This window comes from Chelonoidis abingdonii, chromosome 2 (genome assembly GCF_003597395.2).
Source record: "Chelonoidis abingdonii isolate Lonesome George chromosome 2, CheloAbing_2.0, whole genome shotgun sequence".
Classification (NCBI taxonomy): domain Eukaryota; kingdom Metazoa; phylum Chordata; order Testudines; family Testudinidae; genus Chelonoidis; species Chelonoidis abingdonii.
This window is the reverse complement of record NC_133770.1, coordinates 122,009,765-122,037,666: the sequence shown is the minus strand read 5'-3', so window position 1 is coordinate 122,037,666 and position 27,902 is coordinate 122,009,765. Positions and strand designations below refer to the sequence as shown.

General features: G+C 48.7%; 2 protein-coding genes and 1 pseudogene across 6 annotated transcripts in view; 1 reads left to right on the top strand and 2 right to left on the bottom strand.

The window, feature by feature from the left end:
• INVS (inversin) overlaps nucleotides 1-27,902 on the bottom strand; it is a 220,578-nt gene that overhangs the window by 118,695 nt on the left and 73,981 nt on the right. For 4 of the 5 annotated variants that reach the window (XM_032787152.2, XM_032787150.2, XM_032787147.2 and 1 more), the window contains one exon: nucleotides 4,044-4,217. The exons of the other annotated variant lie outside the window; for it this stretch is intronic. In XM_032787152.2, coding sequence (XP_032643043.1) covers nucleotides 4,044-4,217 — 174 coding nt within the window. The remainder of the gene's footprint in view (nucleotides 1-4,043; nucleotides 4,218-27,902) is intronic. 5 annotated transcript variants of the gene reach the window in all.
• The window catches only part of LOC142046341 (uncharacterized), a 1,049,055-nt gene continuing 1,037,010 nt past the window's right edge, over nucleotides 15,858-27,902 (top strand). Inside the window, exon 1 of the mRNA XM_075062651.1 lies at nucleotides 15,858-16,391. Within this exon, the coding sequence (XP_074918752.1) occupies nucleotides 15,875-16,391 (517 nt within the window). The 5' untranslated portion in view covers nucleotides 15,858-15,874. The remainder of the gene's footprint in view (nucleotides 16,392-27,902) is intronic.
• LOC142046449 (U4 spliceosomal RNA) lies at nucleotides 25,635-25,760 on the bottom strand (annotated as a pseudogene).

Below are 27,902 nucleotides of genomic sequence, written 5' to 3'. Positions count from 1 at the left end.
GAGAATGGAAAGTAGAGATAGTGGCCATGTGGACCTTGATGGATGACAGGGACAAACTTTGGAGTTTGAGGTGCTGCATATAATCTAGGATCTCATGCAGCAGGGCCTGCTTGACCCGAATACGCTGTTCCAAGGCCCAGCACATGAACCTTTTCCATTTGGCCAGCTAAGTCACTCTGGTGGAGGGTTACCTGATACCCAGCAAGACCTGCTGAACACGGGTTGAGCATGACTGTTTGTCCGTGCTTAGCCATGCAGTAGCCAAGCCATCAAGTGCAGCACCGTCAAGTTCAGGTGCAAAAGGCTGCAGTGGTTCTTGGACAGCAGATCTGATCAGAGGGGCAGCTGCAGTGAAGTGGCTACCGAAAGGCTGAGTAACATGCCGAACCAGTGCTGGCGAGGCCATGCGGGGACTATTAGGATAATTTTCGCCCTGTTTTGCTTGATCTTCACAAGGATGTTGTGAATCAATGGCACTGGCGGGAAGGCATACTTCGGTGCCCTGACCAAAGGATGAGAAAGGCATCTGACAGGGAGCCCCTGTCAATCCCCCCCGATTGAACAGAACACGTGGCATTTTCTGTTCTGCCTGGACATGAACAGGTCCACCTGGGGAGTCCCCCATCTCTGGAAGACTATGCTGACCGCCTCCAGATGGAGCGACCACTCGTGGTGAAATGAGAAAGTCCTCCTGAGGTGATCTGCCAAGATGTTCCTGGTTCCAGGCAGGTGCGCAGCTATCAGATGAATGGCATGCCATATACAAGAATCCCATAGGTGGGGAGCTTCTTCGCCAAGTCCTGGCACCGCCGTACTTGTTGATGTAATACTGTACATCACATCAGTATTGTCCATCAGGAACTGAACTACCATGCCATTCAGGTGGGGCAAGAAAGCCTGGGAGGCCAGGCAAACCATATTGAGTTCTCTGATGTTGATATGGAGAGCCAGACTGTCTCACAACTAGCGACCCTGAGTGCTCAACTCACCCAGGTGGGCCAGGTGGGCTCCTCAGCCCAGGTCCAAAGCATCGGAGACCCGGGTCAGCAACGGGGACAGGGTCGTAAAGAGTACTCCCTCCAACACCGATCTGGGCTCCAACCACCAATCCAGGGATGACCTGATGTGATCCGGCACCCTAACTACCCGGTCTAAGTCATGCCTGTTGGGGACGTAGACCAATGCCAGCCACGCTTGCAGAGGACAGAGATGGAGTCAAACATGGCTGACCACGTACATACACACAGCTATGTGGCCCAACAGCCACAGGCAGGTGTGAGCCAAGGTGAGCAGGTGGTTCTTTACCTGGGAGATCAGGTCCAACATGGCCTGAAAATGCACTTCTGGAAGGAAGACTTTGCCTCACCTGGAGTTGAGAACCGCTCCAAAGAACTCTATTTGCTGCACAGGCATTAAAAGTGTTGTTTTTTCGCGTTTATTAACAGGCCCAGGTTGCGGCAGATGCAACGCACCAGATTGAGGGTCCTCTGCACTTGCTCCCGAGACTGGCCCTTGATGAGCCAGTTGTCGAAATACAGGAAGACCTGGACCCCTCGATGTCTCAGGTAAGCAGCCACTGGCACCATACATTTTGTGAACACTCTCGGGGCCAATGAGGGGCCAAACGGCAGCTCCATTAATTGAAAATGGCGTCCACCCACTATGAAATGGAGGAAAAGTCTGTGACCTTGGAATATGGAAAAAAGTGTCCTTCAAGTCAAGGGCAGTATACCAGTCTCCTGGATCCAGGGAGGGGATGATGGAGGCCAGGGAGACCATGTGAAACTTCAACTTTTTGGAAGACTTGTTGAAGCTATGTAGGTCCAGAATGGGTGTGAGGCCCACTTTTGCTTTTGGGATTAGGAAGTAGCGGGAATAGAACTCTTTTCCTTTCATGTCCTGAGGGACCTCCTCCGCTGCCTCCAGGAGCAGGAAGTTCTTGACATCTTGGACGAGGAGTTTCTTAAAGAGGGATGCGGAAGAGGGGGTTAACAGGTACGGGTGGCCAAAAATTGCAGGTTATAGCCCCGACATACTATGTACAGGACCCAGCGGTCTGTGTTGACCTGTGACCAGGTCAAATGGTAGGGATGAAGACAGGCCATCTCCTCCACCTCTAGGCCCAAGTTCTCAGTCACCTGTCGAAACAGGGCCTGATGTTCCTTAAAATCATCTGGTGGGCTGGCCCTCAATGGTCCCATGACCATATTTTTGCCCTGGGATGAGGATGATAACTGTACCGGTGGGGGAGGCTCTGGGGCATCATCCCCTATGGGAGAAAGGGGTTTCGGAGTGGGCACTGTCTCCTCTACCGCAACCTCAGAGTGGGTCTGATGCACTGAGCCTGGTTCCGCCAGCTGTTGCTCTGAGGCAGCGGCAGATGAGCGGTGCAAAGAGGACATCATCATCACTGGCATGCCCCAGGTGCTCCAATAATGCCACTGGCCATGCTGCCAAGGTGGAGCCGTAGATGTCGAGATGGCCTCAACTGCCTATTCGCGCCAGTGGGGTCTTGGCAAAGGGCTGAACTGCCCTTCCATGCCGGAGGAATCCTCTTCCAGTGAACCTGGCAGGGCTGTCAATGCCTGTATCTGCCTGCTGACAGTCGGCGGAGATCAGTGTTTGGAGTGGGAGGATCAGTGCTGGTATCAAGGGTACCGGTGGTAGGGGTACCAGAATCACAACAGGGAGTGCTCCCATGGGGCGGTGACTGAGATCTGCGCCAAGAAGGCAACTGGTGGGAGGGTAAATGGTGCAGGTGGAACAGAGACCAGCGTCCCCGCCCCCCCAAGGTAATCTGCGTTGAGCTGGCGGGGACCACGATCATGGTGCCAGTGACCAAGGACGAGCCCCAGAGGATCTAGGCTGTGATGCCGGAGATCTGGCAGTGTGGAGATGGAGAGCACCGCCATGTCTCAGGGGATCAGCAGTGCTCCACTGCCCCCTGAGGGGTCTTAGCAGCTGTCTGGCCCTCGTAGGGAGCCTTTGCCACTTCTGGCACGCGCAGTGCAGGGGGAGGCCTCTGTTCTCTCAGCGCCGGGGGAGCTTGGGAAGGCGTCAATACCATCAGAAGTTTGGGCCCCCTACTGCTCCCGGGAGTTGGTGGTGGATCCTTTAAGGGCTAAGGGCTCTGACTGGGGAGGCACATCCTCGTGGCTCCAGAGTGGCAGGGCAGCCTGAACTGGATCCTTTGCTCAATTCTCCATGGCCTTTCTTGCCTGGTGTGGGGAGCCATGCTTTTTCGTTGTCTTTCTAGGCATCAGCGATGGGAGCAGTGCCGGGCAGAGCCCGATGCCGAGGGTGCGCTGTGCACTAAGGCTGAGGTACTAGGCGAGATTTGGTGGGATGGCGTGGAAGCTGGACAAAGGGCAGCCTCTATGAGAAGAGCCCGCAAATGAATATCCTTCTCTTTCTGAGTCCTGGGTCAAAAAGTTTTACAAATAGGACCTTGTCCTTCACATGTGATTCCCCCAAGCACTTGAGGCCGCTGCTGTGGGAGTCACTTACAGGCATAGGCCTGTTACAGTCCATGCAGGTCTTAAACCCCAACCGGGGCATGTCCCACCTGCGGCAAAGTCCCCGCTGGGACTCTAACTTCTAACTCCTAACTACACTTTACAACTACTTAATACTAATTACTATAAATAACTATTTACAAGGCCCTAAGGCTCCAAGTTAGAAGAGATGAAACTTCTAGCCCTTGCTATGCAAGGAAAGGCGCTCTGACTAACCACCACGGGTGGTAAGAAGGAACTGAGAGGCCATAGGGTCGGCAGTGCCTAATATACCAATGCATGAGCATGGCACTCAAGTGGGCGCCACAGCTGGCCCTATGGATACAGCAAAGACAAAAATCTCCAACAACCACGCACATGGGTAATCGACATGATCAAGCTCTTGAAGAAAAACAAAGGTTTCATATACAGAAAACATATTGGCCAAGGTAACAGAAATAACAGATGTGTTTATTTATATTTATCTGTTTTATGAATTGGAATTGCATTAAAACTGCCACAAGAATTGTCATGAAAGCAGTATCTTACCTTATTTCTGTCCTGTGTATCTACTTCGCCTGGTGCCATGTATTTTAGTAACAAAGCTAAGCACTTGGGACTCTTGTGGCGGGTAGTTAAATGTAAAGGAGTCATTTCTTCTAAATCCTTTTGCATCCAGTTTGCTCTACGAGCAAGTAAAAGTTTCATGAAGCGATAATTTCCCTGGATAAGGAAAAATATAACAGTAAGAAACTAGTTCTAGCAACTTAGTCAAACCAAAAGATGCTGAACTGGGATGCTTTCTTTCAGATGTTTACTGTCATTCTGGATGATCCCTACTGCACTGTTTTAGCTGTGGCAGCCCTGTGAAAACTACAATAGGGGGAGGAATTGGTTGCCTCCTACACCATCCACTTCAGACAACTTCTCTCTGACATGGAGTAGAATGAGGAGGCACAGCTCCACCAGTTTCAGTGGGGTTTGCGTGAGGCAATTAAAGATTAACTACCTTGCATGAAAATCCCAGCCCATTTAGATGCCTTTTTTGATCATGCCATATGGATTGATAACAGACTACGCCAGTGACATAGAGAAAGAAATGGGTCAGTACCACATCCCAGCCAAGCCTCCTTAGTAACAATCCCTGGGTTGGTCCCAGGGCTCATGCAACTCAATGCAGCCCACCACCAGGTGACTCCCAAGGAAAGAGAATCCCATTCTCACCACAGTTTGTGTTTCTACTGAGGGAAACCTAGCCACGTACTTGCCGGCTGCCTGTTGTGGGTCCTGAGACATCCATACCCTTACAAAAGCTTGCCCAAGGCACGGCAAGCTCTCATTACGCCTCCAAGTTCAGGTCCTCCGATACATCCCGGGTGAACCTTGATGAGCTCTCCCACAACATGCACTGATGGACTCCAGAGCAGCAGACAACTTCATGGATGCTGACACTGCACAAACCTTGGACATGCCTGCGCAGCCAAAGGTAACTCCTGACCTCATGGAGACCATAAAATGGCTAGTTCCTGTCCTCAGACCTGGTGACCCAGGAGACCATGCCTTTGGAAACTGTCACCTAGAATCACTAAGAAATCCTAAGATTTGGAGTGATTTCTTTACCACACTTTCCCATAATTGTTGGCATCTCATGGTTGGCAACACATGACACGCACATCTTGTGGTGGGAATGGAAAATCAGTTTCCACTCTGAATTCTTTCAGCACATCTGCCTGCACATACCGCCTGATGGAGCCCAGCCAGAGACTGGATTACTGCTTGGAAATCCTCTGACCCTGGCCATGGGTCAGGTGAGACCACCACTAAAATCAACCCCTGTTCTTCCCACTAAGTACCACAAATACCTGGATGTCTTTAGAAAAACAAAAAAAAGTGGACATCCTACCAGCATACTGAGACTATAATTGTCTGATTAAGCTACAGCCCGGGGCCAAGATACCCTTCAGCCACATCTATGCAATGTTGGAACTGGCAGTCCCACGGCTCTATCTCCAGAAGAATCTTGCCAAAGGGTTACTCTGGCTATCAACCTCTGCTGCCAAGTCCCTTCTTTTTGTCAAAAAGAAAGATAGGAACCTGTGCCTATGCATGGACTATCAGGGCCTCAACCAAGTAACTGTCAGAAATTGGTACCCCCTTGCTCTCATCCCAGAATTGTTGGGCCACGTGCAATCAACTCAGGTACTCACTAAGCTTGACCTGCGAGTTTACAACCTGGCAAGGATCAGAGCAGGGGATAAATAGAAAACAGCTGTTTGAATCGGCTGTGGCCATTATGAATACTTGTTAATGCCATTCAGTCTCACAAACGCCGCTGTCATTTTTCAGCATTTTGTGAACAATGTAGTCCATGACATCCTAGACCAGTACGTCATAGTTTACCGTGACAACATACTTCTTTTCTCCAGAGTCCAAGGCAACACACCTAGCACGTCTGATCAGTCCTGGATTGGCTCTGCCAACATAGGTTATATGCAAAACTTAAAAAGTGCAACTTTGATCAACATTCCATGGAGTTCTTGGGCTACATCTTGTTGCCCGAGGGCCTCCAAATGGATCCCAGAAAAGAGGATGCTGTTCAGACCTAGGTGGCCCCTTTAAACATCAAGAAGCTGTAACACTTCCTGGGGTTCACTAACTTTTATAGATGTTTCTTTTCTGGATTTTTGGGCCAAATAACCCTGTTAACAGCACTTCAATGCAAGAACACCTTCATCGAGTCCCTGACAGCACAACTAGTGTTGAACTAGCTCAAGAGGGCCTTCACCAGTGTATCATTCTTGACACCCCCCAACCCAGTGAGGCCCATTGTCACTGAGACTGATGCCTCCAACGTTGCCATCAGGATCATACTACCCAAAGACATGGCTCCTAACAGCATCTCCTCCCTTGTGTCAGCTCCGCACAGAAGCTTACTCCAACAGAATATCACGAAACCCTAGGAAAAAAAATGTCTAGTGATCAAGTCCAGCTTTGAAGAGTGGCACTACTACCTGGAAGAGGCCAGGTACCCTATACAGGTGTACACAGATCATAAAAAACTAGAACACTTTTGCAAGGCTAAGGTGCTAAACCAAAGACAGTTCTGCTGAGCCCTGTTGTTCACATGTTTTAACTTCAACATCAATGCCCAGTCCCAAAAAGGGAAGTACCTCACCAGCCAAGACCCCTATTGCATGGAGCCACTATGCATCCTCAAGCCCTGCAATTTCCTAGATGCCACCACTTCTCAAGACCTCATGTTTCTGATCTGCACAGCAGGGGGGAGAAGCTTCTGACCTTTACTCCAGAACCCCAAACACAAGTTCTGATCTCCGGTATTTACTTCAGCCTGGAAATCTGCCTGTGAGCTGCTTGAGCCACGCCTCCTACCCCAGAACTCTGACACCTTAAAGCTTGAAGACCTCTAGAAAAAAGTACTGCCTATCAAGCCTTGCCCCTTAAATTTCCTTCAATTTGGAGGACAGGATTACAATTTAAAATAAACTTGATAAATTAGAAAATTGGTCTGAAAATTATGGGATGAGGGAGGTCCAGGTTTAGGGCTTGTCAGAGTGAGGGTTTGAGGGCCTGCTTAATGGGAGAGCCCCAGCTGCTGCCGAGGGGGCACCACATGCTGGGCTCCTGCTTCCACTCCCAACCCACAATTCCCCTCTCCCCTTTTCTTCTCCATCCCCCTTCCCTTCACAAGCAGGTGTGTGCACACCACATGCATGCCAACCAGATTTCCCCTTAGCAGCGTCCAAAGGACTGACCCTTCACCCCCTCAGTTCCTTCTGCCGACACTGACAGAGGGGCAGGAGGGTGGGTATTGGAATGGACATGAACACCACATCTTGAAGAAGAACAGTTACAAAAAGGTGAGTAACCATTTTTTCTTCTTTGAGTGATTGTTCATGTGCATTCCAAGCAGGTGACTCACAAGCCTGAGTTTAGGTGGTGGGGTCAGAGTTCACTGCAGATTGGAGCACTGCCCTGCCAAAGGCTACATCGTTTCTGGCCTGGTGCATAATCGCATAGTGCGATGTGAATGTGTGGATTGAGGACCATGTGGCAGCCCTGCATATCTCCTCTGTTGGGACCTGAGCCAGGAATGCAGCGAGGAGGCCTGTGCCCTTGTGGAGTGGGCTGTGATTGGCGGGGCAGACACCTTGGCCTGACTGTAGCATTCACAGATGCAAGTCGTGATCCACGAGGAGATATGCTGTGAAGAGACAGGGAACCCCTTCATCCTGTTGGCCACAGCTACAAAGAGTTCGGTTGATTTCCTAAACGGTTTAGTTCGTTCAATATAGAATGTCAGGGCCCTGCGAACGTCCAGGGAATGCAGCCTATGCTCTGCGTTGGAGGAACGTGGCTTAGGGTAAAACACAGGGAGAAAAATCTCCTGCCCCATGTGGAGTTGGGAGACTACCTTAGGAAGGAATGCCAGGTGTGTCCTGAGTTGGACTTTGTCTTTGTGGAAGACAGAGTATGGAGGCTCAGACATCAGGGCTCTGAGCTCAGATACCTTCCTGGCCGAGGGTATGATAGCTACGAGGAATGCGACCTTATAGGAGAGGTATAGCAAAGAGCACACAGCCAGTGGCTCGAAGGCGGGCCCCATGAGGGCAGAGAGGACCAAATTAAGGTCCCAAGCCGGGACTGGTTGTCGAGTATGCGGGAACAACCTATCCAGGCCTTTGAGGAAGCGACAAATCAATGGGTTTGTGAAGACTGAACCACCTTCAGCTCCTGGGTGGCACGCAGAGATGGCCGCCAAGTGGACCCGAATCGAAGAGAGAGAAAGTCCCCGCTGTCTCAACTGGAGTAGGTAATCAAGGATGAGAGGGATCGGGGGGGAGCAATGGAGCATGTCCCTGCCGTTCAGCCCAGATGGAAAAAGGTTTCCACTTGGCCATGTATGTGGCCCTGGTGGCGGGTCTTCTGCTACCAAGGAGGACTTGTCTGACCTTCTGTGAGCATTGCATTTCCACCAGGTTTAGCCATGGAGCATCCAGGCTGTGAAGTGAAACGACTCCAGGTTCAGGTGGCGGAGGTGGCCCCGATCCTGCTTGATCAGGTCTGGGAGCAGGGTCAACGTGAGGGGTGCTTGCATGGACATGCGCAGCAGCGACATGTACCACTGCTGGCGTGGCCATGCCGGCGCTACCAGTATGATGCGAACGTGATCGCTGTGTATCTTGAGAAGTACCCTGTGGACCATAGGGATCGGAGGGAAGGTATAAAGCAGGCCGCCTTCCCACGAGAGGAGGAAGGCATCCATTAGAGACGCTGGACTGCATCCCATGAGGGAGCAGAACTGTCAACACTTCCTGTTGTCCCTCGAGGCATACAGGTCTATCTGGGGATAACCCGAGAGACAGAAGATTGAGCGTGCCACGTCTCGGCGAAAGGACTACTCAAGACCATGGAAAGAGCGGCTGAGGGTGTCCGCCGTGCCATTCTGCACCCCTGGGAGGTAGGATGCCATTAGGTGAATTGCGTTCTGTATGCAAAAGTCCCATAATGCGAAGTGTTCCTGGCACAGGGGAGAGGAGCGTGCACCCCTATTTGTAGATATAGAACATCGCTGAGGTATTGTCCGTGAGGACTGCAACACACCTGCCCGCCAAACGAGATTTGAAAGTGAGGCAGGCAAGGTGAACAGGCTGTAGCTCCCTGATGTTGATGTGTAGGGAGAGGTCCTCTGGGGACCAAAGGCCTTGGGTCCTGAGATGTGCCCCCACCCCAGATCCAACACGTCTGTCACCAAGGAAAGGGATGTCTGAAGGATGATGAAGGGTACTCCTGCACAGACCACATGTGGGTCGAGGCACCATTGAAGAGAATCCAGCACCGCTCGGAGAAGCGTCACCACCGAATCCAGCACGTTCCTGGACACAGTCGCTAACCAGGACTGAAGAGGGCGCAGCCTGAGCCTGGCGTGGCTCACCACATAGGTGCACGCAGCTATATGTCCCAGAAACTTGAGGCAGTTCCCCGCTGTGGTGGTCGGAAAACGGTGGAGACCAAGGATGACGTCAGACATGGACTGAAATCTGGCCTCCAGTAGGTATGCTCTGGCCTGCGTCGAGTCCAGAACTGCCCCTACGAACTCTATCCGTTAGACAGGAGACAGGGTAGACTTGGTCTCGTTCAACAGGAGACCGAGCTCGAGGAAGGTCTGTCTGATAAAGACCACCTGAACCTCCACCTGTGCCTTGGAGCGGCCCTTGATGAGCTAATCATCCAGGTAGGGAAACAACTGAATTCCGTACTTGCGCAGGAAAGCTGCTACAATTGCCATGCACTATGCGAAGACCCTTGGGGCCGCTGACAGGCCAAAAGGCAGGACTGTGAACTGGAGGTGGGTGTTGCCCACTACGAATCTGAGATAATGTCTGTGCTGAGGAATTATTGCGATATGGAAGTACGCGTCCTTCAAGTTGAGGGCAGCATACCAGTCTCCTGGATCCATGGAGGGGATGATGGAGGTCACAAAGACCATATGGAACTTGAGCTTCTTTACAAACTTGTTCAGATGCCTCAAACACAGAATGGGTCTGAGGCCCCCTTTCGCCTTCGGTATTAGGAAATAGCAGGAGTAAAAACCCCTACCCCTGAGTTCCTAAGGAACTTCCTCTACTACCCCTACTACGAGGAGGGACTGCAATTCCTGAATTAGAAGTTGCTCGTGAGAGGGGTTTCTCGTGAGAGGAGTCCCTGAGAGAGGGGCGGGGAGGTGGGCTAGTAGGAGGAGAATTGGACAGAATATCACCTCTCTACCGTGCAGAGCACCCAACTGTCCGATGTGATTCAGGACCAGGCATGACAGAAAGGGGACAGACGTGATGTAAAGGTAGGGTTGGTAGGATCCAGAGTCCTGACTGGCAGGTTGTCCTCGACCACACCATCAAATATGGGGTCCAGGCCTCGACGGAGGCCGTGGCTGACCAGATGACTGGCCAGAAGGCTGTTGTTGCCTTCTTCTGCCATTTCTGCTTTGCCTATGCGAGGGCTCTAGGGGGTTCTGGGGCTGGTACGGCTGCAGAAATGGCTGTGGCCTGAATTGCCTGTGTTGGGTGGCTGGGGTGTGCAGGCCTAGCAAGCATAAGATAGCCCTTGAGTCTTTTAGGCTATGGAGTCTCTTGTCCGTCTTGATGGAGAAGAGCATGGGCCCCTCAAAGGGGAGGTCCTGGATGGTCTTTTGGACCTCATGTGGAAGGCCTGAGACCTGAAGCCAGGCTCCCCACCGCATGACCAGCCTGGTTGCCAGCATGTGGGAGGCTGCATCCAGGGCTGCCTGGAGGGATGCCCTGGAAATTAGCTTCCCCTTCTCTCCCAGAGCGGAAAATTCTGTTCACAATTCCTGGAGAAGGAGTTCAGCGAACTTGGACAAGGCCAAGCATGTATTATGGCCATACCGGCTCACTATAGCCTGTTGGTTGGCTACACGTAGTTGCAGACCCTCCACTGAGTACACCTTTCTACCAAAGAGGTCCAACATCTTGGCCTCCCTGTTCTTCGGTGAAGACCCTTGGAACCCCTGACGCTCCCTTTGGTTGGCCACATCCACAACCAGAGAGTCAGGGGAAGGGTGGGTATATAGGTGTTCATGGCCCTTGGAGGGTATAAAGTAGCGCCTCTCTGTCTTTTTGGCCATAGGGGCCAACCAAGCTGGCATCTGCCATAAGGTGTGGGACATATCAGCTATCGTTTTGATCAATGGTAGGGCAAACCTAGATGGGCCCAAGGGGGCCAGGATGTCCACTACCGGACCTACATCCATCTCGATCTCCTCTGCTAGGATCGCCAGGCTCTGAGTGGCATGCTTAACTAGCTGCTGAAGCACCTAGTTGTCCTATAGGGCTGGTGCCACTGAAGTTCCCGCAACCACCTCATCCGGTATAGAAGAGGAGGAGATCACCTGCAAAGGACCTTCCTCTGTACTCTCAGACTCTGCAGGGTTCTGTTGCGTGGCCGGTATGGATGTAGGAGGCGGCACCGAACAACGAGGCACGCTGGGCAGTGCCTGCAGCGTCAGAAACATGGTCCCCGTCGGACTAGGAGGTGCCAGGTTCTGTTGCGGCACACTCCTGTCGGACAGTGGTGCTGGTGGTGGAGCCATTTGCGCCGGAGCCACCGATGTCGAGGAGACCGACGCAGACCTGGAGTGCGGGCCGTGTGCCTGTCCCAGGGACTGATGGTAAGCTCAGGGAGTTCAGAATGGCCACTGGGAGGGTGGTTGCCACTGTTGCTGCCACTGCACCGGGTAAGGTTGCTGGCTTGCTTGAGAAGCCAACCTCCTGCTCCTCGATCTACTGAAGCGGTAGGATTCTGCCCTCAAGCCCGAGGTCTCCAAATAGGAGGACTGAGGGAGAGCAGTACCCACTGTCACCAGGGAGCGGTGCAACGAGGCTGGGGAGCGCTCTCTCTGTGCCGGTGTGGCGCGGGGTGGGGACAGCGGCGACATCATGGCCGGCTTGCCCCTTGACTGGATCAGGGGTTAGGCTGTGTCTGGCAGCTCTTTCCATCAGCGCAGGGAGACCAGCACCAGGAGGCTTAAGTCAGAGGCTGCCTCGATCGCCTCCGGAGTCGATGGGACACACACATCTTTGCTGAGGTCTGGGGATCTAGACCGGTCCGGACTCCACCGCACCGCCACTGGGACGGGAGTCAATGGGCCCTTGGGAGGATGTAGTTGTGGCTGGGCTTGTCCCACCACAGTCGTGGATGCCACTGGCCTTTTAAGGTCCTGGTGGGGTGATTGGTCCCCTCACTGGCCTCTTCTTTTTCGAGGGCACCAGAGATGGTGATTGGTGCTGCATGGAGGCCGAATTTCTATGTCCCGATTCTCTCTGGTGCTGGGACTTACAGGGTTTAGACTGGGCCTCCTGTCTTGTTAGCAGCGCCGAAGGGCTGAGCATCGAGGATGAGGTGCTTGGTGCCGGATCGGCAGGCTCATGGTCCGAGTTTGGCCGTAAAGCCACCTCCATCAGGAGCACTCTGTGTCTTTGCTCTCTGTCCTTAAGAGTCCTGGGATGGAATCCCCTGCAGATACTGCACCAGTCTCTTTGGTGGCTCTCCCCGAGACACCTCAAGCAGGACAAGTGCGGGTCACTCTTCGGCATAAACTTCCCACAGTCCATGCAGAGTTTAAACCCTGGGAACCCGGGCATGCCCCAGTGGGGCGATGAGTACATTGAGAGGGAAGCCCCACAACAACTATTAACTATCTACAGCTAACACTAACTCTAAACTATGAGAAAGGAAATAACTATATACACTCAGATGAAACACTGCTAGGCTTTCTGCAAGACTAAGCAAAGTTCCAGCTAGCCATCATTGGCGGTAGGAAGAAACTGAGGGGGTGGAGGGTCGGCAGGCCCTTATATAGGGTGCCATGGAGGCGCCACTCCAGGGGGCGCCAGGGCCAACCCTACGGATGCCGAGAGAGAAAATCTTCTGGCTGGCATGCACATGGCGCACACACACCTGGTTGGAATGCACATGAATAATCACTCAAAGAACCATGCATTTTTCTTTATTAATTAAAAAAAAAAGAAAAGAGATAACGGACAAGGTAGCCTGGGTCGGGTGGGGGAGGAGGGAAGGACAAGGCCATATTGCTTATTGTAGCCACACTGAACATCAAACTGTTTGAATGACAGCTTCCATGCTGATGATGCTTGTTAAAATAATGTGTCATTAAATTTCTGAGTGAACTCCTTGGGGGAGAATTGTATGTCTCCTGTTCTGTTTTACCGACATTCTGCCATATATTTCATGTTGTAGTAGTCTTGGATGATGACCCAGCACATGTTCATTTTAAGAACACTTTCACAGCAAATTTGACAAAATGCAAAGAAGGTACCAATGTGAGATTTCTAAAAATAGCTACAGCACTTGACCCAAGGTTTAAGAATCTGAAGTGCCTTCCAAAATCTGAGAGGCACAAGGTGTGGAGCATGCTTTCAGAAGTCTTAAAAGAGCAACACTCCGATGTGGAAACTACTGAACCTAAGCAACCAAAAAAGGAAATGAACCTTCTGCTGGTGGCATCTGACTCAGATGATGAAAATGAATATGTGCTGGTCCACCCTGCTTTGGATCATTAATCGAGCAGAACCAGTCATCAGCATGGACATATGTCCTCTGGAATGGTGGTTGAAGCATGAGGGGGACATATGAATGTTCAGCGCATCTGGTATTTAAATATCTTGCAACGCTGGCTACAACAGTGCTATGTGAATGCCTGTTCTCACTTTCAGGTGACATTGTAAACAAGCAGGCAGCATAATCTTCTGCAAATTGTAACCAAATTTGTTTGTCTGAATGGTTGGCTGAAGTAGGACTGAGTGGACTTGCAGGCTCTTAAGTTTTACATTGTTTTATTTCTGAATGCAGTTATTTCTTTGTACATAATTATACACTTGTAAATTTCATGACAGTACTTATATTAGGTGAATTGGAAAATACTATTTCTTTTGTTTTTTTACAGTGCAAATATTGTTAATCAAAAATAAAGTGAGTGATGTACACTTTGTATTCTGTGTTGTAATTGAAATGAAGATATTTGAAAAGGTAGAAAACATCCACAAATATTTAAATATATAGTATTCTATTATAGTTTAACAGCTCAATTAATTGTGATTAATTTTTTTTAATCGCTTGACAGCCTTAGAAATAGTATTTTTCAATTCATCTAATACAAGTCCTGTAACACAATCTCTTTATCATGAATGTTGAACTTACAAATGTAGAATTATGTACAAAAAATAATTGCATTCAGAAATAAAATAATGTAAAACTTTAAAGCCAAGAAGTCCACTTGGTCCTACTTCTTGTTCAGCCAATTGCAAATCAAACAAGTTTGTTCACATTTCCAGGAGATAACGGCTGCCTGCTTTTTGTTTACAATGTCACCTGAAAGTGAAATCAGATGTTCACATGGCACTGTTGTAGCTGGCATCAGAAATCATTTCACGCAGATCTTTCCCCCCATGTTTATTATTGTTCCTGTTAGAAACAACAAAACCTTAAATAATTTGGAAGAATCAGAACCTTTGCAGTAGCAGAGGTTTTCATACTTTGAAAATATAATAAGGTTTTTATTACAGATTTTGTCTCCGAGGGAGAGGAATTTGTTAGTGGCCCACAATGCCACAGGATAACATAAACAGTAGGTCTGTGGGTGGTGAGGAAAATGTCTGGCAGCAAGTAAAATAATGTAAAATAGGGGTGTTTTCATTACTTGACCGTAGAGCAATGAGTAGGGATAATAATCATAATACACGCTGCTTTATTTTTCTGTGTAATATTTTTTAACTTTAACCTCTCTTCAGTTAAATCCTTCCAAAGAAACTCCATGTTACTTCTCTGAAGCTTTCCATAAATTGTCCACCAAGGAGAGAAATTCATATTATGTGCACACAGAATAATATGTAACTAGCAATATATGTGAAACAAAACAACTTACATGATCTTCTCTGAGGGCTACATACTATTCTCCCCCAAGAACAGTGTTCTCTTCACATTACTTAGGCCTGGTCTACACTAAGAGTTCATGTTGAATTTAGCAGCATTAAATCGAATAAACCCTGTATCCGTCCACACAACGAAGCCCTTTACCTCAATCTAAAGGGCTCTTAAAATCGATTTCTGTACTCCTCCTCGACGAAGGGAGTAATGCGGAAATCAACATTGCCATTTCGAATTAGGGTTAGTGTGGCCGCTATTCGACAGTATTGGCCTCTGGGAGCTATCCCACAGTGAACCATTGTGACCACTCTAGACAGCTGTCATAAACAGATAGCTAAGGGTTAATCTCCTTTCTGGCTGTACATAGAGATTGCCTCAGGCAGGGCCATTAAGGTTTAAGAAGGGTCTTTTGTTAAACAATAGAAGTCCAGCTGTGAGTCAACTCTACCAGCCAGATACACAGTTGCAAATACAGAAACAATCAAAAGACTATAATTGCCTTTCTACTCAATACTCACTATTCTGAATATATAAGAGACTGTAGCAGGGAGATTGGCAAGAAACCTGGTTGCACATCTAGTCCCTTCCAGGACTCAGAGAGAACAAAGCAAACCCCCAAAACCACAAACAAAGGCTTCCCTCCACCGAGATTTGAAAGTATGTTGTTTCCTGATTGGTCCTCTGGTCAGGTGTTGCAGGTCACTGTTTGTTAACCCTTTACAGGTGAAAGAGACATTAACCCTTAGCTATCTGTTTATGACAACAGCAATCTGAACTCAGATGCACTGGTCAGGTAGACAGGAAAAGCCCCACGAACTTCTGAATTTCATTTCCTGTTGCCCAATGTGAAGAGCTGATCATGTTTGGCCAGCGTGGAGAGCTGATCAGCACAGGTAACCATGCAGTCTGAGAATCAAAAAAGAGCTCCAGCATGGACCGTACGGGAGGTACTGGATCTGATCGCTGTATGGGGAGAGGATTCTGTGCTAGCAGAACTACGTTCCAAAAGACGAAATGCCAAAACATTTGAAAAAATCTCAAAGGGCAAGATGGAGAGAGGCCACAATAGGGACTCACTACAGTGTCACGTGAAAGTTAAGGAGCTCAGACAAGCCTACCAGAAAACCAAAGAAGCAAACAGAAGATCTGAGGGAGAGCCTCAGGCTGAACTGCATGCAATTCTAGGGGGGGCCGCCACCACTACCCCATCTCTGACAGTGGATTCCGAGGAGGGGGTAATCTCAGCCATGGCTGAGGATTCTGTGGATGGGGAAGGTGAGGAGGAGCAGGAGGACGAGCTTGCAGAGAGCACACAGCACTCTGTTCTCCCCAACAGCCAGGAGCTTTTTCTCAGCCTGACTGAAGTACCCTCCCAAGGCAGTATCCCAGACCATGAAGCCATGGAACAGACATATGGTGAGTATACCTTTGTAATTACAAAACATGGTTTAAAAGCAAGCGTTTTTTAAATAATTAATTTGCCCTGAGGACTTGGGAAGCATTCACAACCAGTACAGCTACTGGAAAAGTCTGTTAACGTGTCTGGGGATGGAGCAGAAATCCTCCAGGGACATCTCCATGAAGCTCTCCTGTAGGTACTCTAAAAGCCTTTGCAGAAGGTTTCTGGGCAGTGCAATCTTATTCCATCCTCCATGGTAGGACACTTGACCACTCCATGCTAGTAGCAAATAGCCTGGTATCATTGCATGACAAAGCCTGGCAGCGTACGATCCCAGTGTTTGCTAGCATTCAAGCAACATCCATTCTTTATCTCACTGTGTTATCCTCAGGAAAGTGATACTGTTCACAGTAACCTGGTTGAAATACAGGAATTTAATTATGGGGACAGAGGTGGCTGTTCCTACTACGCTGTTTGCCTGTAGCTGAAAAGAAATCCTTCCCTGTAGTTAGCCAAACCAGGGTGAAGGAGGGGAGGCATTGGTGCTGAGCTTTTTGCGTTTGGCTAGCAGGGATCTTCCCTGATACCAGCCACACTGTCATGGTATAATTCCCCACTCTGAACCTTAGCATCCAAAAGATGGGGTACCAGCATGAATTCCTCTAAGCTCGATTACCAGCTTAGTACTTGTAGCACTGCCACCAACCAGGAATTCCAGTGCCTGGTACACTCTAGCCCCCAAAAGCTTTGCACGAGGACCCCAAGACTCAGTCGCTCTGAGCTCTTAACACAAGGAAAGTAAACCCTTTCCCCCACCGTTGCCTCTCCCAGACTTCCCCTCCCTGGGTTACCCTGGAGATTACTGTGATTCAACTCCTTGAATCACAAAACAGAGAGGAAAATTTACCTTCCTCCTTCTTCTCTTTCCCGCCTCCCAGACTCTTCCTGAGAAAGAAAAGTAATGCCTAACACAGACAGAAATTAACCTCTCTCTCCCCTTCCCTCCTTTCTCCCCACATTCCTGGTGAATCCAGACCCCGTCCCTGGGTCTCACACCAGAATAAAAAAAAACAAACAATCAGGTTCTTAAACAAGAAAGCTTTAAAATTAAAGAAAACAGTAAAAAATTATCTTTGTAAATTAAAATGGAATAGGTACAGGGTCTTCAGCTGCAGACACTGGGAATACCTCCAGCCTAAATATACAAGTTACAAATTAAAATCCTTTCAGCAAAATACAAATTTGAACTCCTTCCAGCCAAATGCACAATTAACTCTTCCAGCCAATGCACATTTGCAAATAAGAAACAAACATAAGCCTAACTTGCCTTATCTACCTAGTAGTCACTATTCTGAACTTATAAAGCCTGTGTGGAGAGATTGGGAGAACCTGGTTGCACGTCTGGTCGCTCTCAGAACCCAGAGAGAACCACCACCAAAAACTAAACAGCACACCCAAAAACTCCCTCCCTCAAGATTGAAAAGTATCCTGTCCCTGATTGGTTCTCATCAGGTGACAGCCAGGCTACTGAACTTGTTAACCATTTACAGTCAAAAGAGATATAAAGTACTTCTGTTCTATTAACTCCTACTATCTTTTATGACACACGCAGCGCCGGAGGGGTAAAGCGATATCCCAGAGAATTGGAGGGGAGAGGGGGTTACTTTGGTTTTCTGCAGAGCTTCCCTGATACCAGCCACGCGGTGGGGGATGATAAAGCAATTCATCCAGAGAACTGGATGGGGGGGGGAGGAGTTCAGTTGGTTTCGCTGCTGCATGTTAACAGGAAAACCGCAGCACTCAAAGGCTTCGCTTGGTATGTGGGAAAGGAGGTGCTGCTTTTTTATGAAGGCTGCAGAAACGCCGAAAGACAATGCTTAACCCACGGTCACATGCAAGCCGAATTCTGTTGCCCGGACCTGCGTCTGTGAGATCTCTAACACCAAAGCTGCAGGCACTCAACATTAAGATGCAAAATGCGATCTTGTACTGAAATCACATTGGCTATGTAATGAATAGTATTGTTCACCATGAAAGAGTATACTCGTTCTGTAAAATGTATTTTTAAATACTTCTCTCTCTCCTTTTCCCTCCTTCCGCAGCTGCAAATATTTTCAGCCTCCCTTCTCCATCCTGAACGGCTCTCAGATAAGTGGCGAAAAAAACAGACACGAGATGAAATGTTCTCAGAAATCATGGTATCGACCCGCAATGAAAGAGCTCATCTGAATGAGTGGAAGGTCACCTATCCCAGTACAGGAAACCTGCTAGTGAACGTGAGGGATGAGGCGAATGTGAAAGAGGAGAGATGCTCAGATGAAAGGTGCAGGATGCAATGCTGGGCTGCTGCGTGATCAAACTGCATGCTCTGGCGTAGCTTCAGGACACAGCAGCAGATCATAGAGTGCAGTGCAGTCCCTGTTTACCCCCTCCACCTCCCCAAGTTCCATAGCCTCCTCACCCAGACATGTAAGAATGCGGGGGGGGTGGGGTGGGGAGGAAGCTCTGTTGCACCCACCACTCCACCCAGTGGACACCCAACCAAAACGCTGTCATCATTTAGAACTTCTGAAGCGGACTTTTCCTTCCCTCCTATTCCTCCTCCCAAACCCCACCCGAGCTACCGGGCCAGTTTCCTCCTCTTTTATAATCAATTAATAATGAATACATGATTTTTAAATGATAGTGACTTTATTTCCTTAGAAAGCAAGCTGTGATCGAAGGGAGGTGGGTTGCTTACACGGAATGAGTCAATCAAGAAGGTAGTTTTCATCAAGGAGAAAAACAGAACTTTCACACCGTAGCCTGGCCAGTCATGAAACTGGTTTCAAAGCTTCTCTGAAGCACAGCGCTTCCTGGTGTGCTCTTCTAATCGCCCTGGTTTTGGCTGCATATAATCAGCAGCCAGGCGATTTGCCTCAGCCTCTCACCCTGCCATAAAGGTTTCCCCTTTACTCTCACAGAGATTGTGGAGCACACAGCAAGCAGCAATAACAATGGATATATTGGTTTATCCGAGGTCTCAGCGACTCAGTAACGTGCACCATCGTCCCTTTAAATGTCCAAATGAACATTCTACCACCCCTCTGCAGTTGCTCAGCCTGTAGTTGAACAGCTCCTGACTACTGTCCAGGGTGCCTGTGTACAGCTTCATAAGCCATGGCATTAAGGGGCAGGCTGGATCCCCCAGAATAACTATAGGCATTTCAACATCCCCAACTGTCACCGCACTGCCACAGCCACCTCCTCCTCGCCTGGTTTTTCAGGTCCTGGTTCAGCAATAAACTGCATGATAATGCGCAAGGTGTTTACAAATGTTCCTGACTGCTGTCTTGAGTTGGCGGGCTCCTTGCTTGCCATGGTAGGTCATCCGCACAGTTTACCCAGAAAAAAAGGCACGAAACGATTGGCTGCCGTTGCTTTCACAGAGGAAGGGGTGAGGCTGTACAAAAAACCACCAGCGACAATGTTTTTTGCCCCATCAGGGATTGGGATCTCAACCTAGAATTCCAAAGGGCAGGGGAGACTGCGGGAACTATGGGATAGCTACCCACAGTGCAATGCTCCGGAAGTCGATGCTAACCTCGGTACATGGACGCCCACTGCTGAATTAATGTGCTTAGTGTGTAGCATGCACTCGACTTTATACAAGCGGTTGCCCAAAATCAAATTCTGTAAATTCAGAATAATCCCATTGTGTAGACATACCCTTAGGGCTTATCTTCATGTACAGCACCACAGTGGCACAGCTGTGCCACTTTAGCGAAGACACTACTAACCCAACAGGAAAGCATCTCCCATTGGTAGTTAATCCACCTTCCTGAGAGGCAGAAGCTGTGTCAGTGGGAAAAGCTCTCCTGTTGACATAGCTCTGTCTACATTGGAGGAGAGGGAGAGGCTACTTCAGTATAACTGTCACTCAAGGGTGTGGATTTTTCAGACCCCTTTGCGATACAGTTATGCCAATATAGGTTTGTAGTAAAGTGCAGACCTGGCTTTACTGTTGTCTCTAGGGTGACCAGACAGCAACTGTGAAAAATCAGGACAGGGGATGGGGGCGTAACAGGAGCCTCTACAAGGAAGAGACCCAAAAATTGGGACTGTCCCTATAAAATCGAGACATCTGGTCACCCTAGCTGTCTCCCTCCAGTTCAATTCCCAGCCCCCACATGGGTTATCATTTTTGTGTTTTTTCCTTTTTAATTTAGTTTGCGAGTTCTTTATTTATTTACCTGTAAAGTACCATGCATTAGTAATAAGAGCTTCCCTACCACTGCCCTCTTCCAAAATTCATCATGAATAAAGTCAAATGGATGTATTAGCATGGATTAGTAGTTGTACAAATATTGTACTGTTACATGTGTCTATTTCAAGATGTGCCCTGATGCATATCTGCATATTAAAGAAGAAGAATCCTAAGTTCATGCTTCAGATGACACACAGCAGAAGAACTGAAACTAGTGACTCACTATTCACTGAACTTGCTGTGAATATCATTAAAGGGTTCAGTAGCTTTGCTGGCTTGAGCACTGGGAGCAGTTTGCATTTCTGGAAGCTTTGTTGAGGATTTTGGCAGACTTTTTTGTAAGCTTTCACTGAAGAGCAAGGGTCAACGGACAGTAAACTCCAGAAGCTGGAAAAGGTGATTTGTCTGAGCTCATCCTTAATTTATCCTCTTCAATGTTTTGTCCATTTTATTTTAAAGTAAAATATTGTAGTAGGAAAAATAATCCTAGCAGGTTTGTTTGTGCCTTGGTGAATCCAATCTGTTCACATAAAACCGCACAGTGTTCAGGCAATACATATATAAAGTCCAGAGCAGTTGAAGATGTGAATTCTGCTCTCTGCCACCCTTATGGCCTATGGGAATAACAGCTGTAGCCTCTCTGTGCCTCTGGCATTGAGTACTGGTACCTTTGGATCCATGTGAATTCTACAGTCTCTCCCCTGGCCCACCTCTACCCTGCTCCCATTATGGCTTACCGTGCCAATGGAGGGATCCTTTCCATGAGCTGGAGGAAGTATGCACGCCAAGGCCTGGTCTGCACTATGGGGTTAGGTTGAATTTAGCTGCGTTCGGTCGATTTAAAAATTAATGCATCCACACAGCCAACCCCGTTCTGTCAACCTAAAGGGCTTTTAAAATCAACTTCTGTACTCCTCCCCAGCAAGGGGAGTAGCACTAAAATTGATTTTGCTGGATCGAATTTGGAGTAGTGCAGATGCAAATCAACGGTATTGGCCTCCAGCAGCTATCCCAGAGTGCTCCATTGTGACTGCTCTGGACAGCACTTTGAACTCCGATGCACTAGCCCGATACGCAGGAAAAGCCCTGGAAACTTTTGAATTTCATTTCCTGTTTGGTCAGTGTGGCGAACTCAGCAGCACAGGTGACCATGCAGTCCCCGCCCCAGAATCATAGAGTGTAGAATGTTTATCCGCTCCCCCTATCATCTCCATCCCTGAGGTTATCACAGATTAGAAGGCAAAAAAAATGCAGACACACACACAGGCCCAACAAAACCAGCATCTAAGGCAGTTTGGTCTTCCTAAGCTTCAGGGGATGGTAAGCCTTAGCCACTGCTCAGAGGTCCCAAAGGGAAGGCTTGAATGTGCCAAGTCCAGTCAGACCTGCTTAGCAATTATGGTTGGTACACAGGGAGCTGTAGCATGAGGCCTTGTCTAAGGCCAGGTCTACACTGCGACTTTAAATCGGTTTAATGGCCGATATACCGATTTAACGCTGTATCCGTTCACACGACGTCGTCATTAATATCGAGTTAAACCGCTCCTTTAAATCGATTTCGGAACTCCTCCAAACGAGAGGAGTAGCGCTAATTCGATAGTGATAACTCGGATTAGGGTTCGTGTGGACGGAAATCGACGTTATTGGCCTCCGGGCGGCATCCCAGAGTGAAGCACTGACCGCTCTGGACAGCAATCTGAACTCGGGATTGCAGGCAGGTAAACAGGAAAACCCCGTGAACTTTTGAATTACATTCCTGCTGTCCAGCGTGGGAGCTTCTGATCAGCACGGCTGGCGATGCAGTCTCAAATCCAAAAAGAGCTCCAGCATGGACCGTACGGAGATACTAGTCTGACGCTGTATGGAGACAAATCTGTTGTATCCAGCTCCGTTACAGAACACGAAATGCAAAGCGTTTGAATAAAAACTGCAGGATACACAGCGCTGCGTGACAAGCGTAACGGGAAATGGACTGCTCATGAGGGAAGGGAGGGGTACTGAGGACTCCAGCTATCCCACAGTCCACAGCAGTCTCTGAAAATTATTTGCATTATTGGCAGAGCTCCCAATGTCTGTAGGGTCAAACACAGTGTCTGGCGTGGTTCAGGAACAGCTCCTCAGTTTCTTTCCCCCCCCCACAACAAGAAAAAAAGGTAAGAAATCATTCCTTGACTACTTCCTATGTCACCTATATGTGTACTGAATGCTGCTGGTAGACGGGACGCTACAGCACTGAAGAGCAGTATCCGCTCCTCTCCATCTCCTCCGTCTCTGGTGGTAGACGGTGCTGCAGGACTGCCCACCATCCAGAGAAATCGCCCAATTTCTCAACATTGAGGGCAACATTGCTACCGTTAGCAGTAATAGGACAGAACGGCTAATAACAGCTTAATCATTGAAACTTGGGGCTGAAAATTTTGCAATCACTATTTGGGATTGACTCGCTTGGCAATGGAGTCAATTTCCTCCCTTATGGTGTCTAAAATATAGAGTCCATTCGCCTGACTGTCATAGCCCCGGGAGGCTGCCTCCAAGTGCCTCCCCCTGACATCATTTTCTACTACACAACAAGTCTCTGTTTCTTATTCTGGTATTCCTTAATACATTCATGACACAAAACGGGGGAGGGCACTGACACGGTAGCCAGGAAGGTTGAGAGAGGAAAGCAACAGGTGCGCTTCTTGCAGGGGCAACCCCTGTGAATACTGACACGGCACCTGTGCTCTCTGATACACTGGATCTCTGTTACACTTGCCTATTATTCTAGGCAGGACAGTGCACCACTGACCGCTCTGGTGCCTATTACTCTAGGCAGGAAAAGTGCACCACTGACCGCTCTGTGTCCAATCCGAACTTCGGATGCGGAGTGCCGGTAAACAGGGAAATCCCCGAGAGCTTTACAGTGACATTTTCCTGCTTCCACGGTCCAGCTCTGATCACCACGGTGGCGATCGCAGTCAAATGCCAAAAGTATCTCCTGCATGAACCTTACGGGAGATAGCAAGATGTCATCTGCTGGTAGTGGTGAGACAAATCTCTTTTATCAGAGCTCCGTTAAAGACAGGAAATGCCAAAGCCTTTGAAAAATAAACTACAGGATACACAGCGGTGCGTGACAACAGTAACGGGAAGCCAGACACTCAAACGGATGGTCATGGAGGGAGGGAGGGGGTAATGAGGACTACAGCTACCAGTCTCCACACAGCATCTCTGAAAACTATTTGCATTTTGGCTGCGTGCCCATGTCTGCAGCGTAAATCACGGTGTCTTGCGTGGTTTCGGAACAGCTCGTCAGTTTTTCCCCCCTCCAGCACGGTAAAAAAAAGTGAAATAAATAATTCCTTGAGTACTGTAAGTCACCCTCTGTGTACTGAATGCTGCTGGCAGACGCGATGCTGCTGCGGTGAAGAGCAGTATCCGCTCCTCTGCCCCTCCCCAGGTAGACAGCCCGCCCATGTGAGTGCTCTTGGCTGAGTGTGGCCAGGGGCTCCGGGGTGAAAATGGGAATGACTCCCTTTTTCTGACAGTGGATGGTAACAGAACGCCTGGTAATTGTTCTTATCTTATCACCTGGGCTGAGCTTCATCAGACCCCTTCCTCTCTTGCGTAAAGAAAAGATTCTGAACTGCATGGACTGTCATAGCCCATGGTGGCTCCTCCCCCTCATTGATCCAGTAACTACTCTGTGATCTTATTGCATCATTCTTCATAATATCAGTGCCACCAATGGGTGGGGGGCACTGCTGTGGTAGCCCAGTAGGTGGGAAGCAATGGTTGCGTTATGCAGCGGCTCCCTCTGTGAATACTGACACGGAGCAGCTGCCCTGTGCTACACTGATTTTAATACACTGTATCCTATTCTTGTCTGGACTGACTCTATTTTATTAACCGTAAAGGGCAGGATGACTCAGTCCCAAGTGAGTTAATCCCCATTTTCCTTTCAAAAATTTACACAGGTTATTATCCATTCTGTCCATTTACTGGTGAGTGTAACAAAAAGAGGCGAGATGGTACAGTTTCTGCTGTCTACGGTAAGTACTGCATGTCATTAAAATGGATAGGTAAGGATAAGGGTTAAGTTTCTTTTACCTGGAAAGGGTAACAAACACACTGACAGAGGACCAATCAAAGGAACTGGATTGTTTAAAAGTCAGGGGCGGGAATTGTATACCAGGGGTCTTGTTGTTTGCTCAGCTACTGGTAAACAAGGTTTCCTCCTAACTCCATCTTATCTTAAATTTCTTCTAAAACATTCTGTAAGTACCCAGGGAACGCAAAGTAATTCGGCTATGATGATCTTTGTGTGTATTTACCTTGTAATGTGATTTGTTGGACTGTTTAATTGGGCTATCTTTAAAATCAGATTCTGTTTTCATATATCTTCTTAATAAGCAAGAGCCTGTATTGAGTTTCTTATGCAAAGATTATTGTTTATATTTTCTTTCTTTTTTTATATAAACTTTTTCTTAAAACGTGTGGAAGTTTCTTTTCCTAGGGAGGCAAAGGGAAGAGAAAAGCCAGGCTGTGGGCTATTTCCTATTGCTTTCAGGGAAGGAGCAGGCTACGGGGCAAGAGACAAAGAATCATCTCTGTTCTCTGTGTGGTTGGTTTTTTTCCTGTTACTGCTAACGAGAGCAGACCGGGAAGGCAAAGCCAAGCTGTTCGCATTTGCATCTCAATTGTCCTGAGGGTAGAGAAACGCTTATCGCTTGGGAAGCAGAAAACCGTTTCTGGGCAAGCCGGGGAAGGAGGGGAGAAGGATTTTTCCCCTGCTTTTAGCATCCAGGGATTTGGAATCTGGAGGTCCCACCCAGGGAGGTTGGGGACACCAGAGAGAGGAAAGGGGAGGTCAGGCCCCCTAAAGTAAATTACCTACCTGACCTGGTGGCAGCCCAAATACCCAAGCTGGTAGTGACTTGGGGGAGTTTCAGGTAAGCCCCCAGACTTTTGGACGCAAAAGTCGCAGGTTTGGGACAGGAACCAAGATTGTGGACGCCAAAGTTCAGGTCTGGGACTGGGAGGCTAGATTACCACACTGCACCATCTACCACCAGGAAGGGGAGAGGAGGCAGATTTTCAAAGTAGCAATAATCACACCTCAGTCACTTCATTGGTTATGATACTGCCACTGTGCAAAGCTCTAAATGCTCTTCAAGTGCTGCAGATTTGCCCTCTATCAGTACCATTCAGTACAAAAGAGGGTGACATTGTAAGTACCAAGGATTGCTTTATTTAACTTTCATTTCTCGTGCTGGGTAGGGAAGGAAACTGAATAGCTGTTCCGTGAACCATAAAAGACACCGTGTGTAAGCTCAGACACTGGGCGCATAATGCCAAGAATGCAAATAGTTTACGACGACTGCTGAGGACTGGTGGGATAGCGGGATCCTTCAGCACCCCGTTCTCCTCGCATGATCCCCCGGCCCCTGATGCTAATGTTAAGGTTCGCGGGGGGGTTCTGGTAAATGTCGTCAGTCATTCCTTGCCTCCGGGAAAAACATCAGCAGACATCCTTTCGCACATTTTTCTGCTGATTGCCCTTGCAGAAACAATAGCACGGCAGCAGATAGAGACGCGTCGCTTTTGTTTTCCCGTCACCATTTGAGTACTAGATGCCGTGGAGACAGAGGCGACACTCGAGCGCCTACACACCAGCATTCAATTGCTTTTGCAATGATAGCAGAGATGGTTACCAGTCGTTCTGTACCCGTCTACTGCCAGAGAAAACGGCAATGACATGAACGGTTATCTCTCCTTCTCTAAACTGTCCGCTGCTATCATGAGTGCCCCTGGCTAAAATCAGCCGGGGCGAACGCAAAAGCAAACTTGGGATTGACTCACTGGCCACTGAGTCAATCCCTCCCTTATGCTGTCTAAAAATAGAGTCAGTCCTGACTACAAGAAGAGTCCAAAGCAGCAGAGAATCCTGTGGCACCTTATAGACTAACAGATGTCTGTTACTCTATAAAGTGCCACAGGATCTCTGCTGCTTTTCAGATCCAACTAACACGCTACTCTCTGAAGGAACAAGTCAAGTGTATTAGAAGAGCACAGCTACCCGTGGCGTATAACAGGGGTTTCCCCTGGCAAGACCACAACCATTGCTTCACTCTCCCAACCCTCGCAGCCACTGTGGCAGGGCCCACCCCATTTCTGTCATGCAGTCGGAGGAAATACAAGAATAAGAAACATAGATTATCGTGACAAACGGGGGGGGGGGGCACTTGGAAGGCAGGCAGTCGTGGCTATGACAGCTCCAGGCAGGACCTACTCAATTTTTAGAAACCAGAAGGGAGCGATTGACTCTGCCCAAGTGAGCCACTCCAATTTGGGTTCAGAACCATGTCACAGGGGCACTCATGATAGCATCGGACACTAAACTGTGATGAGGCCAGGTAAACAGGAAAAGCCTGAATCCCTGCGAACTTTTGAATTCCATTCCTGATTGTCCACCGTGAGGTCAGCACACACAGGTGAACCACACAGAGCTCATTTGCACTCTCACAATGCAGTCTCCTGATAATCGAAGAAGAGCGCCAGCTTGGACCACACAGGAGGTTCTGGATCTGATCGCTATCGGGGTGAGGACTCAGTGCTCACAGCACTGCGTTCCAAAAGACGAATGAAAAAGTTTTTGAAACGACATTTCAAAGTCTATGGCTGATAAAGGGCACAGCAGAGACCCTTCAGTGCCGAGTGAAAGTGAAGGAACTTAGACAAGGTACCAAAAGCCAGAGAAGCAAACGGAAGGTCAGGTTCTGAGCCGAAAACATGCGCTTCTATGCTAACTACATCAATTTTGGGTTCAGCGCTACCAGTGCCCACCCTGCCGTGGATTCAGACTTTGGGATGAAATATCAAGTGTTCTGAGATGTAGCCGAGGGGAAGAATGGAGACTGAATTTTGAGGATGAGATGAGCGTGGGATAGCACACAAGCAGTCCGTAAACCCCAACACCAGGATCTTTTTGAGACCCAAGAAATTACAGTCCACTGCACTCCCAAGTGAGAACCCAGACAGTGAAGCCATGGAAGCGACCTCCGGTAAGTGTCCCTTCATCTGTACCACCAGGATTAAAACAAGACGGTTTTTTTAGATCGCATTGAAACCAGGGGCTTTTGCTGCAGTCGCAGCCATTACTGTTAAAGGGAAAATTTCGTAACATGTCTGGGGATGGAGCGAAAATCCTCAAATTAATCTCCATGAATCGATCGTGGAGGAATTCCAAAACCCTTATGCTATATGAGAACATTCCTGGCCAAGACAGCCTTCTCCGGTCCCC